Source organism: Felis catus, chromosome E1, assembly GCF_018350175.1.
Source record: "Felis catus isolate Fca126 chromosome E1, F.catus_Fca126_mat1.0, whole genome shotgun sequence".
In the NCBI taxonomy this organism is placed as follows: domain Eukaryota; kingdom Metazoa; phylum Chordata; class Mammalia; order Carnivora; family Felidae; genus Felis; species Felis catus.
The window spans coordinates 59,288,683-59,306,069 of record NC_058381.1 but is presented as its reverse complement, the minus strand read 5'-3'; the positions used below and the strand labels follow the sequence as shown (position 1 = coordinate 59,306,069).

General features: G+C 53.5%; 1 protein-coding gene across 2 annotated transcripts in view; it reads right to left on the bottom strand.

Annotated features, from left to right (window-relative positions):
- The window catches only part of CCDC40 (coiled-coil domain containing 40), a 43,872-nt gene that overhangs the window by 21,163 nt on the left and 5,322 nt on the right, over positions 1-17,387 (bottom strand). For both annotated transcript variants that reach the window (XM_023244257.2, XM_019818349.3), the window contains exons 4-9: positions 13,833-13,977; positions 12,373-12,548; positions 11,474-11,557; positions 11,178-11,397; positions 3,228-3,385; positions 2,907-3,029 (exon numbers count right to left, since the gene is read on the bottom strand). In XM_023244257.2, the coding sequence (XP_023100025.2) occupies positions 2,907-3,029; positions 3,228-3,385; positions 11,178-11,397; positions 11,474-11,557; positions 12,373-12,548; positions 13,833-13,977 (906 nt within the window). The remainder of the gene's footprint in view (positions 1-2,906; positions 3,030-3,227; positions 3,386-11,177; positions 11,398-11,473; positions 11,558-12,372; positions 12,549-13,832; positions 13,978-17,387) is intronic.

Here is a 17,387-nt window from a genome sequence, read left to right as displayed (position 1 = left end):
AACCGCCTCCTTTCCCGTATGTGACTCCTCGTGCTTTTCCTATCGCGCACCAGTGAAAGGACGAACATGAACATAAATACGGCTCTTAAGGCGCATTGAGCACCCACCCGAGCCCTGACCCAGGGCCACGAGGTGCTCAGAGCCAGGGGATCGAGGAGGGGGAGAAGGCAGGTGGCGGGCAGTGACTGCCGCCCGCCCCGTCGAGAACGCGGACGTGGTGGGGGGTCGCTGGTTCTCACGATGACTCCGGTCCACAGACGGAGCCTCGGGGCCCGACAGCCCTTCCCGTAAGAGCCCGCACCGTGGAGAACGACCTGGCGGCTGGGTGGGGGAGTCCATCAGGCCCTGATGTGTCTGTGTGCATGTGTGCACGTGTGTGTGTGTGTGTGTGTGCACGTGTGTGTGCACGCGGGTGTGGGTGTGTGCGGTCACGTTCTCTACGTTTTGTAACCCAGAACTAAAAATCAGCATGCTGTGCACGGGCTTTCGTGTCAGCAGGTATTTGGTTGTCAGACAGGCTTCCGCTGCACGGATATGTGGTGACTCTTGAACCCGATGCCCGCCCTCCCTGCCCCCGCCCCCGCCATTCATTTTGCTGGTAGAGTTTTTAAATCTACACAATTTCTACTTGCGTGCGTCTTCAGCACTTTCCTTGGAGCGAAGCCCCAGTGATATTTTGGGAGGGGGTAGGGGAGTTTTAGGGCTGGGCCGGGGGTAGGGGAGCATCTTTCCCCATGCGTGTTACAATGCTGTCCTTGAATAAAGATCTTTTTAAAGAAAAATGTTTGATGTTTATTTATTTTTGAGAGAGAGAGACAGAGCAGGGGAAGGGCAGAGAGAGAGGGAGACGCAGGATCGGAAGCAGGCTCCAGGCTCTGAGCCGTCAGCACAGAGCCCGACGCGGGGCTCGAACTCACGACCCACGAGATCACGACCTGAGCTGAAGTCAGACGCTCAACTGACTGAGCCACCCAGGCACCCTGAATGGAGATCTTGATAAAGACCCACGTGTGTTTTCACTGCCAGCCTGGGAGGAACACTCCCCTCCTTGCTGGTTCATCCTGGTGAGCCCGGCAGAACTCGTGTCGGGTCCTTTCCATCACTGGTTCCTCATCCGTTCATTCACGAATGTCCGTGATGCACCTGCTGTGGGCCACGTGCTGTTCCAGGGGCAGGAAGGCAGGATGCACAGAATTCGGGGCGGCCCTGCCTGGCTGCGACACACCCAGAAGAGAGGGGCCGAAGGCACCGAAATTCATAAGGAGAGGAAGTCACAGCATCGTGTATATATGTCCACAAACACCACATAGTGGAATCAGGCAGAGGGCATTTCTTACTGATTTTCAAGATCTAGGGGCGCCTGGGTGGCTCAGTCGGTTGAGCGTCCGACTTCGGCTCAGGTCATGATCTCACGGTCCGTGGGTTCGAGCACCGCTTAGGTCTCTGTGCTGACAGCTCGGAGCCCGGAGCCTGCTTCGGATTCTGTGTCTCCCTCTCTCTCTGCCCCGCCCCCATTTGTGCTCTGTCTCTGTCTCTCTTTCAAAAATAAATAAATGTTAAAAAAAAAAAAAGAAAAAGAAAAACCCTCTCTTCCTGCCCCAGACGTATTCGTCGGTGAAAGCCTCTGTCTCCTGGGCGTGGCTCCCCGCCTTTCCGTGAGGCTGGTGCCCGAGGTCCACAGACGCTATGGTGGGTGTGCCCTGCCTTCCCCACCTGCTCCGTTAGTGTCTGTGCTTAGAAAGGCCGCCCCGACTCAGGATTTAAAAGACATTTTTCTTTTATTTTCTTCCAGTGCATTTCCCCCCATTTGCATTCCTGATCCCATCTGGAATTTACTTCAGTGTCTGGTATGAGGAAGAGATTTAATTGTTCCCCAAATGATTAACCAAATGTCCCTACCCCGTTGTCCCCGATTCGCTTGTTCTCTATTGATTTATAATCTACTCAAGTTTCACACAAATGTTTGCTTACTTCTGGGCTCTCTCGTAGGCTACCATGGCCTGCTTGTCTCTCCTCGTCCCCAGGAACACAGTATTTTACCTTCCAGGGCTCTATAACAGGTGATATGTGGTAGGACAGCACGAGGGTGACCGGCCCCAAGAGCCCTCAGTTCGGGGCAGACGGATTACTGGTCCCCCTTCCTGAATCTCCCTTCCCAAACGATTCCCGCCTAGTCCTCTGAGTTTCTTCTTCAGATAAACCTAAGAACCTCTCTGCTAACTATACAACTGCTTTTTTTTTCCTCCCCCCCCCCCCCCCCCCCCGAGATTCTGATCACAACACATTCTAGATTCACAGGCTGGGGAGCACCGACCGCTTTCCCTTACGGGCCCAGGCATGTCTGTCCACTTGTTCAAGCGCTTTTTTTTTTCCCTCCAGTAAAGTGGTTTGTTTCCTTTCTGTTGTTCTTGCGCATATGAGTGCAGATGGCGATTCACGGATTAAAAAAAAAAAAAAAGACATGGGCACCTGGGTGGCTCATTCGGTTGAGCATCTGACTTCGGCTCAGGTCGTGATCTCACGGTCCGTGGGTTCGAGCCCCGCGTCGGGCTCTGGGCTGACGGCTCGGAGCCTGGAGCCCGTTTCGGATTCTGTGTCTCCCTCTCTCTCTGCCCCTCCCCCGCTCATGCTCTGTCTCTCATTCCCAAAAATGAATAAATGTGAAAACAAATTAAAAAAAAAAAAGACACAGCAACGTTGGTTCCTAGTGCTGGCTTCTGAATGTGGTGCCCCACCGAGTCCCTCCCTCCCTCCCGCCGCGGGTCAGCAGGATGCTGGGATGCTTAGGGAGACACAGGGCTGGGCAGGGAGCCTGCGGGCTAAGCGGGCACCGGCCCCGGGCGGGCACCGCGCGGTGGGCGCTAAGTGGGTGCTTCCACAGCTGAGTGCTGGGGTGACGGTCCTACCTCGCTCACTGCTTTCCTGAGAGCCCGGGTGTCCTCGGCCTGGGCGCAGCTCTGAGCCTCCAACAGGGCGATTTGTTCTTCCAGCTGGTTGGCTTTGGTGGTGAGCTGGTCCACGTGAAGGTCCTGGGAAACAACAGGCACCTCAGAGAGAATTCTCCAGAAGCCCCCGACCCAAGTCAGTGACTCCCCGCACCGCCCCCCCCCCCGCCCTGCTTCCGGCCGGCCACAGCCTCCCAGGGCCACGGCATTCACGCAAGAGGAAGAGCTAAGGGCCTTTTGGGAAATCAAAGGTCTGGTCACTGCATCGAGTTTGCAGAACACCTGCTGCTTCTTCTCCAACTCGGCCCGCGTCCGCTCCACTTCCAACTTCTTCACCACCCGCTTCATCACGCGGATGTCGTCACGCACGTCCTGGTCTATGTTTTGCAGGTAGAAAAGGTGCAGAGCCAGGCCCTCCAGCTCGGCCTGCAGAGCCGCCACTGCGGGAGGAAGAGGGGGAGGGCTGCTTGGGCACCGCTCACGCGCCGTCTGGGCCCGCAGCCCCGGAAGGGCCCCCTCCCGCTGTTGTGAACCGAGCCTGGGAACCCGCTTCTAAACTACGGAGACCTTCGGGGCGCCTGGGGGGCTCCGTCGGTTGAGCGTCCGACTTCGGCTCAGGTCACGATCTCGAGGTTCGTGAGTTCGAGCCCCGCGTCGGGCTCCGTGCTGACGGCTCGGAGCCTGGAGCCTGCTTCTGATCCTGTGTCTCCCTCTCTCTCTGCCCCTCCCCTGCTCATGCTCTGTCTCCTTCTATCTCTCAAAAGTAAATAAACGTTAAAACAAAACAAAAAACAAAGACCCAGACTTACAGTCCAGTTGGAGAGACAAAACCACATGTGATCTGTATCCACGAATCACAACAAGCCGCCCGCTGCCCACCAAGTATTAGAGGCCCTCCCTGTGTCTAAGGATCTGCTGATAGTGTGTCAGGCTGTGAGGCCTCGTGTGAATTTTACAGAGTTTTGTTTCGTCTTGTTTTTTACTGCTTAGAGGTTGCCAGTCTTAGGTAGAGCCCTACACCCCAGGGGGAAGCCGGCCTAAGTGGGGCTCAGCTCTGCGGGAGCCCCCGGACTGCGATGGCTATGTTGGGGGCGCAGGCCGGAGTACCAAGGCTGTCCTCCACGGCCAGGCCCGGCCAGGCCACACTTGCCACTCCCAAACCCCGAGGAATGGACTACTTTTAACTAAACTCACAGGAGCCTGATTTCTAAAGCCAGAACACCAGCTCACTTAGGCAGCTAACCCTCGATCGGCCCTAGTCTGCCCACTTGGATAGAACGTTCCGTTCTAAGGGGTGGATCCACGCCCAGGACTGATTTATAGATCCCGCGGTGGCTGGGTGAGTAGCGAGTTATGGCAGGTGTCCTTCAAGGGTGTAGCTTAACCTTGAAAGACATTCTTTTGCATCCAAGAGGACTGTAAAAATTCCAGCGCTGGGGGATTCTCTGGCTCCTGTGTGGGTAGGGATGACGGGGGGGCGGGAGTGGGAGTGGGGGAGGAAGCAGGAAGAGACGGAGGAGGTGTTGTAGAAGTGGGGTCACCAGGGCAGGCTGGGGCAGGGGGAGACTGCGCTTGGAGAGATGTCTTTACAGAGATCATTGACATACAACGAGGTCATACGAGTGGCCCTAACCCCTGATGGCTGGTGTCCTTATGGGGAGCAGAGATCAGGACACAGGTGCACAGAGGAATGACCAGGGGAGGACACGGGGAGAAGGAGGTGGCCACAAGCGTGGAGAGAGTCCTCGGGAGGACCCAGCGCTGCCCACACCCAGATCTCCGACTTCCGGCCTCCGTGGCACTGGGTTACAGCCGCCCGAGCTGACCGATTCACCCTCGCCTGAAACATGAGAGAGCGTGCATGGAACCTTCCTTAAGAGCACGAGTCCAACCGTGCTTTGCTTCTTAGCTGCCCGAGTAACTACAAGCCAGTATTTCCAATGCTCATTTAAATGTGCATTCTCGTGACATCGGTGGAGTTGAACCGAGTTTCACCGTCTTCATGGCCAGGTCTGTCCCTTCTCCAGTTTGCCTGCTCATGTCCCCGGCCACACTGCTACTGGGATGTTGGTCGGCTTCTAAGAACTCTAGATGCATTAAAGGCCGGGTGGGCAGAACTTGAAAATGGCTCCCCTGGCCTTTGCCCTGGGGTGCGGTTCTTGCGATCGCATTGCGTTACCTATCGAAAGGGAAATGAGCGGGTGGGCCAGGCCTAAGCAGGTGAGCCCTTCAAAAGCAGAGAGTTGTGTCCAACTGGTGGCCAAAGAGGAAGTCGGGGTGGGGGTGGGGGAGGTTTGCAGGATGAACGGGACCCAACGAGAGGGGAATTCTCCAAAGTTGACTCACAGAGGAGAGGCGCCACATGACAAGGGATGTGGGCGGCCTCCAGGAGCTGAAAGCCATCCCTGCTCACGGCCGGCCAGCAGCACCACTCAGTCCTACAGCTGCTAGGAGCTGCATTCTGCCAACGACACGAGTGAGCCTGGAGTCGGATTTTCCCGGGTCTTCCCGCCTGCGCCGGGCCTCGGCCTCGTGATGGCCAAGCAGGGGGCCCGGCCAGCCGCGCCAGACCTCTGAGCTCCGGCAGCGTGCGCGCCCAGATCCACGGGCTGGTTTTAAGCCCCGAAGTTGGGGAGAGGCTGTTTCTCAGCAGCGGAAAACTAACACAGAGGACATGGATGTTGCCGCAGGTGCTCGAACGGGGTTTCTCCCCAGTTTGTCTTTCAACTCTGTCAACCCCTCTCGGTAAGTTTTAAGTTTCTGTGTAAGCAAACGTGCTGAGCTCCTCCCCTCCGGCCTCAGTGCTTCACGTCACGCTTACGGAGGCCTGCCTCACCCCGAGATGGTGTTTAAAAACGATCCCACATATTCTCCTAATGCTTCTGTGATTTTCTTAAATATTTACTGCAGCTGACCTTGCTTTTTGTATAGGGTGAAATAGGCACCTAGGTATTTATTTTCAGAGGACCGAGTGATCAAAACATACGCTAGGGGCTTAAAAACGCAATCTGTGCGTTTCTGTAACTTGCAGTAAATTAGCTAAATTCCCAGGCGCGTTTCCTGCCGTTCTGCTCCGCCCCGTCGATCTGTGTGCCCGTGTTTCCTTCCGCGTCATTCTGTGTTTATGGCTGTGGATCGACAGCGAGTGTCGATACCTGATGGGACAATTTTCCTTCACTATCTTTCCTTGTCGACACGTTCTTGGGTATTCTTGCGCGTTTAGTCTCCCAAGTAAACTTTAAAATCAGTTCGTGGAGAATGGAGAGCCTTTTATGTCTTGATATGGAATAACCTCCAGCATACATAGATACGAGAAGAAAGCAAGAGACGGAGCAGTGGGTATAACGTGTGCATACTTTCGTTAAAAAATGTTATTTATTTATTTATTTATTTTTGAGAGAGAGAGAGAGAGAGAGAGAGAGAGAGAGAGAGAAACAGAGATCATGACCTGAGCCGAAGTCAGACGCTCAACTGACTTGGGCCACCCAGGTGCCCCGCACATACTTACTAAAAAAAAAAAAAAAAAAATCCTTGTAACTCACTTTGCTTTTAAACCCCAAAACAGCCTTAGAAAAACACACAAGGACCACTGACGCCAGGTGCCCCCGTGGAGGGGGAGGGGGTCCAAGGGAGGGGGGAGGCTGCAGGACTTCGTGTCCCAGAGCCCTTGAATTTTGAGTTATTACTTCTTGAAAATAATCAAGGGTCACAGAAGTGACCCTTCTATATTGTGTGGCTTTCCTTCCAATGACACGGGAGAGCTTTGTTTATGGAAATCTGTTTTATGTCCTTCAGTGAAATTTTACTGGTTTTCTCTGGATAGGCTCACTCACTCCTTGTTAGATTTATTCTAAGTATTTTATGGTTGTTACAACCATTGTGGATAAGATTTGAAAAAAAATTAGTTGTTAACGGGATATTACAGGTATAGGAGAAAATGCTAGATCGGGCATTCAGCTAGTTTATGGATTTCTTACTGTTTCTATCTGTGTGTGTGTGTGTGTGTGTGTGTGTGTGTGTGTGTGTGTGTTTTAATCAACAATCCGGAATCTTCTGGGTAAACAATCATATGATTGGTAGAGAATGAGAATTTCCCATCCCAAATCCATATCTCATTTGTTTTGCCTGCTGGAGCCTCCGAGGCAAGGCCCACGGGGCGCTGGCGGCTTCCAACTCCTTCTCGACGGGAGCTGTAACTTCCCTGGTGTTGCCACTCAGTGCGGTTTTCTTGTTCGCTGTTGAAAATAGGTACAAAGGACTTTCCGTCTACCCTAGTTTAGGATGGCCGATGGGTTTGAACAAGCGCCCGTTCTGTACCCACCCAGAAGATTTTGCTTTCCCCTGTCCTTTATCTCACTAGTATAATGCATTAGATTAGCAGATTTCTTCATTTCAAATGAAATGAATTCCTTCTGAGTTCCAGAAGGAAGCCCTTCCTGACTACGAGATATTTTTCTTTTCTTTTTTTTTTTTTAAATTTTTTTTCAACGTTTATTTATTTTTGGGACAGAGAGAGACAGAGCATGAACGGGGGAGGGGCAGAGAGAGAGGGAGACACAGAATCGGAAACAGGCTCCAGGCTCCGAGCCATCAGCCCAGAGCCCGACGCGGGGCTCGAACTCCCGGACCGCGAGATCGTGACCTGGCTGAAGTCGGACGCTTAACCGACTGCGCCACCCAGGCACCCCGAGATATTTTTCTTTTAATTTGTGGCCGGATGCAATTTGCTACTATCGTACTTAGGTTTTCATACCTCGAAGGTGAGACTGCTTGGTCCTTTTCTGTGTTTGTGGCTATCACGTTTGCAGTGGGGGTTATTCTGAGCTTTGTAAAGCGAGCCTGGGAAGATTCCCAAATTTCCCACCCTCTGGAGGGCTGGACAACATGGGAGGGTGTCCGTTCCTTTCGGGTTAGTAGGACTTTTCCATAACGTCTTTGACGACAAACTGGTGCTTTTAGGGAAAATAGATGTTTGATAACGTTTTCAGTTTCTTCGATGATGAGCTCAGTACGGTGCGTGGGCTTCTGGAAATAAAAAACAATGATGCCTCTGAATTGTCCTCATTCTCAGTGTCGCTAATTGTGTCGCGCCCTTTCTGTTTGTTGAGCGTGTCAGAAGTTTATTCAATCAGTTGGTCATTTCAAAAACTAAGTATTTTGGGGGCACCTGGGTGGCTTAGTTGGTTAAGCATCTGACTTCAGCTCAGGTCATGATCTCGCAGTTTGTGAGTTCGAGCCCCGCGTCGGGCTCTGTGCTGGCGGCTCGGAGCCTGGAGCCTGCTTCCGATTCTGTGTCTCCCTCTCTCTGCTCTTCCCCTGCTCGTGCTCGGTCTCTCTCTGTCTCTCAAAAATGAATAAATGTTAAAAAAAAAAACCCAACTAAGTATTTTTATCTATCAGACCAGCTCATTTTTTCTAAACCAGTTCTGCCATTTTATTTTGTTAACTTCCCCTTCCTACCTCTTTTGGTTAATTTGCCCTTTTTAAGCCTCTGGAAGTAGAATGTTTTAATTTCGGTGTTGTTAACGAAAAGCTAAATGAAACGATGCAAGGTCACGGGTTTTATCCAAGGGCTTCCCCCTACAGCCACAAGTGTGATTCGTGGCTTCTTTCCCATCCGTGCCCCAAGTAGTCTGTGATCTCTTGACGTGAGAGTGTGGACAGGACTCTTCTGGTCCCCTTCCCCTCCCCTCTGAGCATTGCTACCTTGTCGTTTACATTTGACATCTGTGATTCTCAGCCCTGACTGCACATCAGAATCACCTGGAAGCCTTTAAAAAAAAAAGAAAAAAAAAAAAAGACAAGAAACAAAAGGTCCTGGCCCTTCGTGGAACCAACCACTTCGTCGGAGCTGTGGGCTGGGCTGGGTCCCGGTGGCTCTGAGTCCCCTGGGCTCCTGCAAGGGGCAGAGGGTCCTCCCCGCCTGCCGGAGCCTGCTTTTGTCCTGCCCGTAAGCCGATAGCATTTTTTCCTTTGCCTTTGGAATTGAAAAATGTCACCAGCTGTGTCCAGGCACGTTTATTTTTTCTTCCAGCTGTCCGGCCCTCTGTGAGTCTTCATATTTGAAGACATAGCTTTCCGGAACTCACGCGGATATTCTCCCCTGACGTTGTCGGTTAATGCCCTTGATCTCCTGGAATTTCTGTCTGATGGACGTTGACCGTCCCAGATCTAACAGCCGTGGCTTTTATTTCCTTCTCAAAACGGCCATCACTTTGCTTGGGGATTTTGCTCCGAATTTGGGGAAGAATTCCTCAAACCGGCCTCTGAGTTTACAAGTTCAGTTTTTAGCGGTATTGACTTGTCTGTTTAGAGACTTTTATTTTGTTTTGGTTTTGGATGATGGTTGTATTTTTTATTTCCAAGTAGCCTTTTCCCTCATCCTTTTTGATCTTGTTTTACTGATGTGACGACCTCCAAGATCTCGGGCGGAGTACCCACTGGAACGTGCTCAGTCCTCTTCCGTTTTTGTTGTCGACCCTGTGCCTGGGACGGGTCTGCCCCATTGGCAGGGCCGGGACCACCACCCGAATCCCCTCGTGTTCCGGAAGGAGAAACCTTAACGTTTCTGGAATCCCTACCTGGTTGGACAGCTTCCCTTCCTGTGTCCGGTGACCTCCAGGAAGGACACGAAGTCCAGGAGATTACTGTATCTCTCCGGAAGCCTGTCCACACCCTGAGCCTCCCCTGAGGGGTCCTGGCGTGGAGGGGGTGGGGGCCCTACATTCTACCCCACCTGGAGGGTGCGACTCTATTGTTACAGCATGAATTTCGCCTTCTTCTCTTTTCGGTATTTTCTGTTAATTTGGTGGTGATCAGGGAGGGTGCTTGATAAATGAGCATTTACGCCGACTCTGTCAATCCAGAAACTTCTGCGTTTCTCAGGGTCTAAAACATTCCCCATTGCAATGATCATAGAGTTGATGAAGAAACTTGGAAACATGAAAAAGCCCCAGGCCGAACTAATCACAGCAGAGCAAGCGAGCCAGTGGCCGTTCAGGGAGGCCGACGACCTGGCTCTGAGCAGGGTGGGGGCGGGGTGGGGGCTGTTTTACTAGGAAAAGCCCTATTGCCTCAGCTGGTCCAAAGCCTCCCTGGGTTCTGCCCTGTCCCCTGGGCCATGGGCCCCGGCTTGTTCAAGCCCCTGGGCTCCAGACTAGGCCTCACCCATTCCTTCCCACTTCTTTAAAGCCTGCCAAGCCCCGACGACCCACGTGCCTCTTCAGCTTTGACCCTGTCCCCTTTCGCTGTTTGCTGCTTCACCTCATGAGGGGCCTTTGAAGATGCAGATGACTTCCCTCCCTAAAAAGCCTGGGAAGCCCCCTAGGATCTGACCACATCTTGCTTTTTCTCCCTGCGATCCCAGGGAGCCTTTGGGGGGTGAGATGGTGTGTGGCACCTCCCCATGGGGACGTGACAGCACGCGGGGACGCCCCACTGGGTCATGACGGCACTCGGGGACGCCCTCGGGGTCGCGCAGGCGCACGGGGACGTGACAGCACACGTGGACACCCTCGGGGTCATGACGGCACTGGGGGACACCCTCGGGGTCGCGCAGGCACAAGGGGACGTGACAGCACGCGGGGACGCCCCACTGGGTCACGACGGCACTCGGGGACACCCTCGGGGTCGCGCAGGCGCACGGGGACGTGACAGCACGCGGGGACGCCCCACTGGGTCACGACGGCACTCGGGGACGCCCTCGGGGTCGCGCAGGCGCACGGAGACGTGACAGCACGCGGGGACGCCCCACTGGGTCACGACGGCACTCGGGGACACCCTCGGGGTCGCGCAGGCGCACGGGGACGTGACAGCACGCGGGGACGCCCCACTGGGTCACGACGGCACTCGGGGACACCCTCGGGGTCGCGCAGGCGCACGGGGACGTGACAGCATGCGGGGACGCCCCACTGGGTCACGACGGCACTCGGGGACACCCTCGGGGTCGCGCAGGCGCACGGGGACGTGACAGCACGCGGGGACGCCCCACTGGGTCACGACGGCACTCGGGGACACCCTCGGGGTCGCGCAGGCGCACAGAGACGTGACAGCATGCGGGGACGCCCCACTGGGTCACGACGGCACTCGGGGACACCCTCGGGGTCGCGCAGGCGCACGGGGACGTGACAGCACGCGGGGACGCCCCACTGGGTCACGACGGCACTCGGGGACGCCCTCGGGGTCGCGCAGGCGCACGGGGACGTGACAGCACGCGGGGACGCCCCGCCTTACGCTTCTTGCGCTCGCTGTTGGCCTTCTGGCAGGTCTGGGCGTAGAGCTGGCGCGCGGCCCGCAGCTCCTCCTCCTTCTGTCGCCTGGCGCAGGCGGCCGTCGAGTGCCGGTCGTGGCTCTTCTCCAGCTGCATCTGCAGGCGGGCCAGGTGCTGCTGGACCCCGTACAGATGCACCCCCAGCTCCTGCCGCTGGCCCCGGCTTTGCTTGGTGGCCGCGCCCTGCCGCAGAGAGAGGGGCTGCGTCAACGGACGGAGGCGCACAGGCGGGCGGGCGGGGGGCTGGACAGATACGCACCAGCTCTTGAAGTTCCAGGTTCAGCTTCTCTATCTGTCGGTTGAGATAGTTCTTCAGGGCAGCCTGGAACCTTACCATCAGGGGCTAAAACGACAGAGAAGCCGGCCGGGGTCACTCTCCTGGCCTATGCCGGGCACAGCCGAGGTCGCCAGAGGTCTCCCTGGGGGCACAGAAAGGACTTCCACGCCGGGTGCTCCCCGCTTCTGCCTGGAGACCTACTCCGCCAGCCACAGATTAAAGGCACTCATGGCCCTGTCCCAGGCACTGAAGGCTTGAGTGCATTATTTTGGGGGAATGCCTGGGTGAGCTGGGGTGGTGGTCCTGGAACCTCCCTCCCCCACTTCCCTGGAGATGAGATGGGTGATGGACCTGGGTCGCCAGCGCTGAATGAGCACGGAGCCCCTTTTCCCAGAGCAACTGCCGATCCTCTCCGGGGGGGGGGGGGGGCACCGCGACTGTCCAAATGGGCTCGGCCGGTCAAGATCTGCCTTCCCCGCTGCCAGAGGGGGCGGCCAGGGAGCTCATAACCTGGTAGGTTCGCTCCAAGCGCTGGCTCTGAGTGGGGGTGACCGCGCCCCCACCCGACGTCCAGCAGTATCTGGAGACATTTCTGGCTGTCACGGCTAAGCGGCAGGGGCGCTGTTGGCATCCAGCGCCTGGAGCCAGGGATGCTGTGTCCGACAGTCCCTGCCCTCCCCGCCCCAGAGAGTGACCCGGTCCCAGTGTCAGCCGTGCCAAGGTTGAGACTTGGCAAAACAGGAGAAGACACCTCACAGAGCAGAGGCCCAAACCGTGCAGACAAACTGCCGAGAGGGTGAGGGGCGCGCGGGGCTGGGGTGGGGCGTGGGGAGCTCTCCGTGTGTGCAGGGCGCCAGCAAGGCCTGGGAGCATGTCCTTACGTGGTCTGGGTCCAGAACGACCAGAGGGGTTCTGTCTTCCTCCGCCTCGTCGCTGCCCTCGGACTCTGTTCCGTCTACAGTCTCCTCCTTGGGAGGGCTTAGCTGCTGGATCTGGTCCAGGAAGGCGGGCACGGCCTCTGCCTCGGGCTCGGCATCAGGCTCCTCAGGGGGGACACCTGGGGGGACAGCAAGCCCTGTTGAGGGGCTAGTACGGTGCTTAACGAGGCCACTTGCAGACGCCATCAGGCGAGGCTGATGTCCAACCGCGTGTAACACGGTGGAAAAGAGAGACAAACGTCCAGGGGGTTGGGGCTCAGAAGCGCTGCTTACAGGGTCTTCTGTTCATGAATCTTCTATGCGTCGATTTACATGATCCATAAAAAGGATCGCACTTTATTTATTTATTTTTAGTTTTGAGAGCGCGCGCATGAAAGGATCACATTTTAAAGGTAATGTAGGGGCGCCTGGGTGGCTCAGCCCGTTAAGCATCTGACTCTTGACTTCGGCTCAGGTCATGATCTCACGATCTGTGAGCTCGAGCCCCGCGTTGGGCTCTGTGCTGACAACACAGAGCCTGCTTGGGATTCTGTCTCCCTCTCTGTCTGCCCCTGCCCTGCTTGCTCTCGATCTCTCACTCAAAAAAATTGTAAAGAAGGTAAAAATTTTAAAAAGATAATGTATATTACCTTTAATATATTCCAAGAAGGAAAGATGTTTTGTAGATACTTTTCTAGACACAGATAGGGAATATTGGGTGACAGTTGGCTCCTTACTGAGGGGCTACGTTTTGTTTTGTTTTTGATGGGAAATGGCTGAAAAGATTGACAAGAAATGAAATATCTGTGAGGCTCCACTTCCAGCTTCCCTATCCACCTGAGCTAGAGAGATCCTGTTCTGTTTTTAACTCGTTCGGATGTGAGCTATCTTTGGGTCACTTGCGGGGTGATACAGGGCTTTGTTAGCTGGACCATCCACGCACATGTACCGTAAGGAATAAGAAATACCCCGATTTGCTTTTCCCACGTCCACCACACTGGGATAGGGGACAGGGCGTGCCGAGCAAGCCTCTGAAACTCAGAAAACACATACACTGGAGGATTTTGTGGCCGAGCCCCTCTGTGAGACCAGGAGGCAACAGGAAGTGGCAGTCAGGGGCTGTGGTTTGGGGCGTCATCGGATCTCAGTCACGGTTTGCTTCTGCCACTTACTCGGATAGGCCACTAAATGACTCTTAGGATCTTTGTAAAACGGGAGACTGGTTCCTACGTCATCAGGTTACTGTAAGGATTAAATGTGATGCGACAGAGTGAATAATACCTATTAATAACATTTTTGTCTTTAGGCTCATAGCTGAACAAGAAATGAGGTAACAGGTGGCGAATGAGTGGCACCGCTCACACCGAAGGGGATGTGAAGGGGCGTATCCCGTGGACGGGACGGCCTGGCGGGTGCCGTGGTACCTGGCTCCTGCGTGAAGGGTTCTTTCGTGCTCAAGAGCAGCTCGTCAAAGTCCAAGGACGTGATGCTACTTCCCTGGCTCAGTCGGAGATGGTGTTGTGTCCCCAGAGGGAAGACTTTTTGCTGGAGCTCTTCATGCGAGGATTTCTAGAGCAAGAACAACCAAACCCAAATCAACGAGGGCTTCATCAGGACTGAAGTTACTTGATTTTGACCTATTCCAGTGTTCAAAGTTCAACGTAATTGCTAAAACAAAAGAAAACCATTTGGATATAAAGGTTATTTGGCTTTTGCAAAATGGAAAACATCTACGCCCCCGACCCCAGGAATTCAGGAATGGTCTCTGCCTGTCTAGAACTGTAGCAAAGTGTACATGCTGAGGTATGGACGTGTGTCACACGTGCGGTTCTTTACTTCCAGATGCTGATCTCCCCGAGGATGGTAAGCAACATTTCTGAGCCTCCTCTGTACAAAAGGCTGCTGGAAAGCCTCAGCCCCAGGCAAGAGGGTTGCTTCTACTTTTTTCCAAACCATTCCACTTTAGGGACATCTTGATAAGAAAAAGTCTTCTCTCTATCAAACTCAACACCCAAAAAACAAGTAATCCAGTGAAGAAATGGGCAAAAGACATGAACAGACACTTCTCCAAAGAAGACATCCAGATGGCCAACCGACACATGAAAAAATGCTCAACATCACTCATCATCAGGGAAATACAAATCAAAACCACAATGAGATACCACCTCACACCTGTCAGAATGGCTAACCTTAACAATTCCGGCAACAACAGATGTTGGCGAGGATGCGGAGAGAGAGGATCTCTTTTGCACTGCTGGTGGGAATGCAAACTGGTGCAGCCACTCTGGGAAACAGTATGGAGGTTCCTCAAAAAACTAAAAATAGAACTACCCTACGACCCAGCAATTGCACTACTAGGCATTTATCCACGGGATACAGGTGTGCTGTTTTGAAGGGGCACATGCACCCCAATGTTTATAGCAGCACTATCGACAATAGCCAAAGTATGGAAAGAGCCCAAATGTCCATCGATGGATGAATGGATAAAGAAGATGTGGTATATATACAGTGGAATATTACTCGGCAGTCAAAAAGAATGAAATCTGGCCATTTGCAACTACGTGGATGGAACTAGAGGGTATTATACTAAGCGAAATTAGTCAGAGAAAGACAAATATCATATGACTTCACTCATATGCGGACTTTAAGATACAAAACAGATGAACATAAGGGAAGGGAAGCAAAAATAATATAAAAACAGGGAGGGGGACAAAACAGAAGAGACTCTTAAATATGGAGAACAAACTGAGGGTTACTGGAGGGGTGGTGGGAGGGGGGAGGGGCTAAATGGGGGAGGGGCACTAAGGAATCTACTCTTGAAACCATGGTTGCACTACATGCTAACTAACTTGGATGTAAATTAAAAAATAAATTAATTTTTTAAAAAAGAAAAGAAAACATCTTCTCTCGATAAAAATGCCTGCCTCCGTTTTAGCTTTAAAAGATACTCTTGCAATTATATTACTGTTGATGATAATTATTGCTGCTGCTGAACTGGTGGGTATTGGTAACAACAATGACCCCGCACAACACCCCGTGAGGAGGTGATAGGAGTCACTTCTGTTATCTGGCGGTGGGGGGGGGGGTGGGGAGGAAGCAGGCTCACAGAAGCTAAAGACCTTGCCTCAAGTTCCCACAGTCGGCCAAGGGCAGGTGCAGACTTGGGACGCCTCAACCCTCAGCTCGTGCTCTTTCTAATACTTCCTCAGATGATGCCGGTGCTAGAAACCACCCCCGAGGTGTCCAGAACTGTAATGACAGTAATGGGGTCCCAGAGTCAAAAGCCCACCTCTGCGGTGTCCAGAAAAGGCTTCTCCCCCTGAGAATTCAACGAGGCATCCAGAGGCCGATGCACTTGGCAGCTCCCTCCCTGCAATTCCTCTTCTTCCTAAAGACTGAGCACCAGTTGAGAGGAAGGAAAATCGGGCTCCCTCTCAGGTTTGTCTCTGCCCTTCTGGCTGATCACACTTGGAAACTGTTTCCCTGTGCGTTTTCTAGAAACTAGACATCACATCACCAAGTGGCCCACACTTCTCATCTTCTGGACGTCTTACGAGGTGGAGACACTTGCTCTTCTGAGTTTAATTAGTGGGCATCAAACCATGTTATTCTCCAAAGCTATTAACTCCCTAGGGTTCATCAGGTGGGGCAGGATCTTCGCTTTGTGGTTCAGAACGGTGGCTTTGGATCGAGAGCAACCATCACAGCTGTGCGACTCTGGGCAGGGAAGTCTGTCCGCCCGTTCCCTCATCTGTACAGTAATCATAGTTCCTGCCCCACAGGGTTGTGGTCAGATTCACTGAGACAGCAAAGTCAAGGGTGTAGGCACGTCCAGCCCAGAGTCAAAGATAGAGGAATGTAACCCTGCTCCTTGCTTTCCTTCCAGAACAACTCAAACCTGAAGCCAGCAGGTGGGGCTGGCCTAATGTGGGGTGAGGAGGGCTGGTTCCAGAGACTGTCCCTGTGGGGGGTCATCACTGCACAGGTGACAGGCCTGGGCCTGGAGACAAGAGTCCCCACAGACGATGGCCTGGCACAGAGTCAGAGCCCAAACATCCTGGGGCCCGCCTGGGTGGGGTTGGCCCCCCAGTGACAAGGGTGACTGGGGCATCCCAGTGTGGGGTGTCGCAGTTCAGGTGGGGTGAGAAGGGTCCACTGGAGGGTGGAGAAATGCAGTGAGGGTTAAACCTGGGGGGCTGATCAAATTAATAACTACATCAAGGAGAATGGAGGCTCGGCTTCCCATTGTTGGGAAAAGGACATGGGAATATGGAAAGGGAGGACATCAAGAGGAACCCACTCGGGGGTGAGTGGTGTTAGAGAAAGGTTGGTGTGAGGTTGGTGTGTGTGTGTGTGTATGTGTGGCGTGTGCATGTGTGTTGTGTATGATACTGAGAGATCCTGGGGACAGTGACATCCCAGTCAATGAGATTACCTGGCACCTGAATCTTGACTTCTAAATTCTGTTTTCCATGAAAAGAAACCAGGCTCCTGGAGAAATGTCTGATTCTAGGGCCAGGCAGTTCTGTGCCAGAGAATGAGAAAGTTCTCCAAGGATGGTGGCAGTTAAAAAAAAGCATGATGTGGGTATGTCAGAAGGACACAAAGACCAACTTAAATGGGCTCTCATAGGCCAAATTGGGGACAATTTCTATTCAGTGTTGTACTGGAAGTTCTGGCCAGTGTAAGAAGGCAAAAAAAGATATGAAGGGCATCTAGATTTGAAAGGAAGAAATTAAACTGCTTTTATTCACAAACAACATGATCATCCTTATGAAGCATTGTATGGATTCTACAAAAACAAAAAAGCTACTAGAACTAACAAGGGTGTTGGGGGCGCCTGGGTGGCTCAGTCGGTTAAGTGACAAACTCTCACTTTTGGCTCAGGTCATGATCTCACGGTTTGTGGGTCGGAGCCCCACATCGGTCTGTCTCTGTGCTGGCAGAGCAGAGCCTGCTTGGGATTCTCTCTCTCCCCC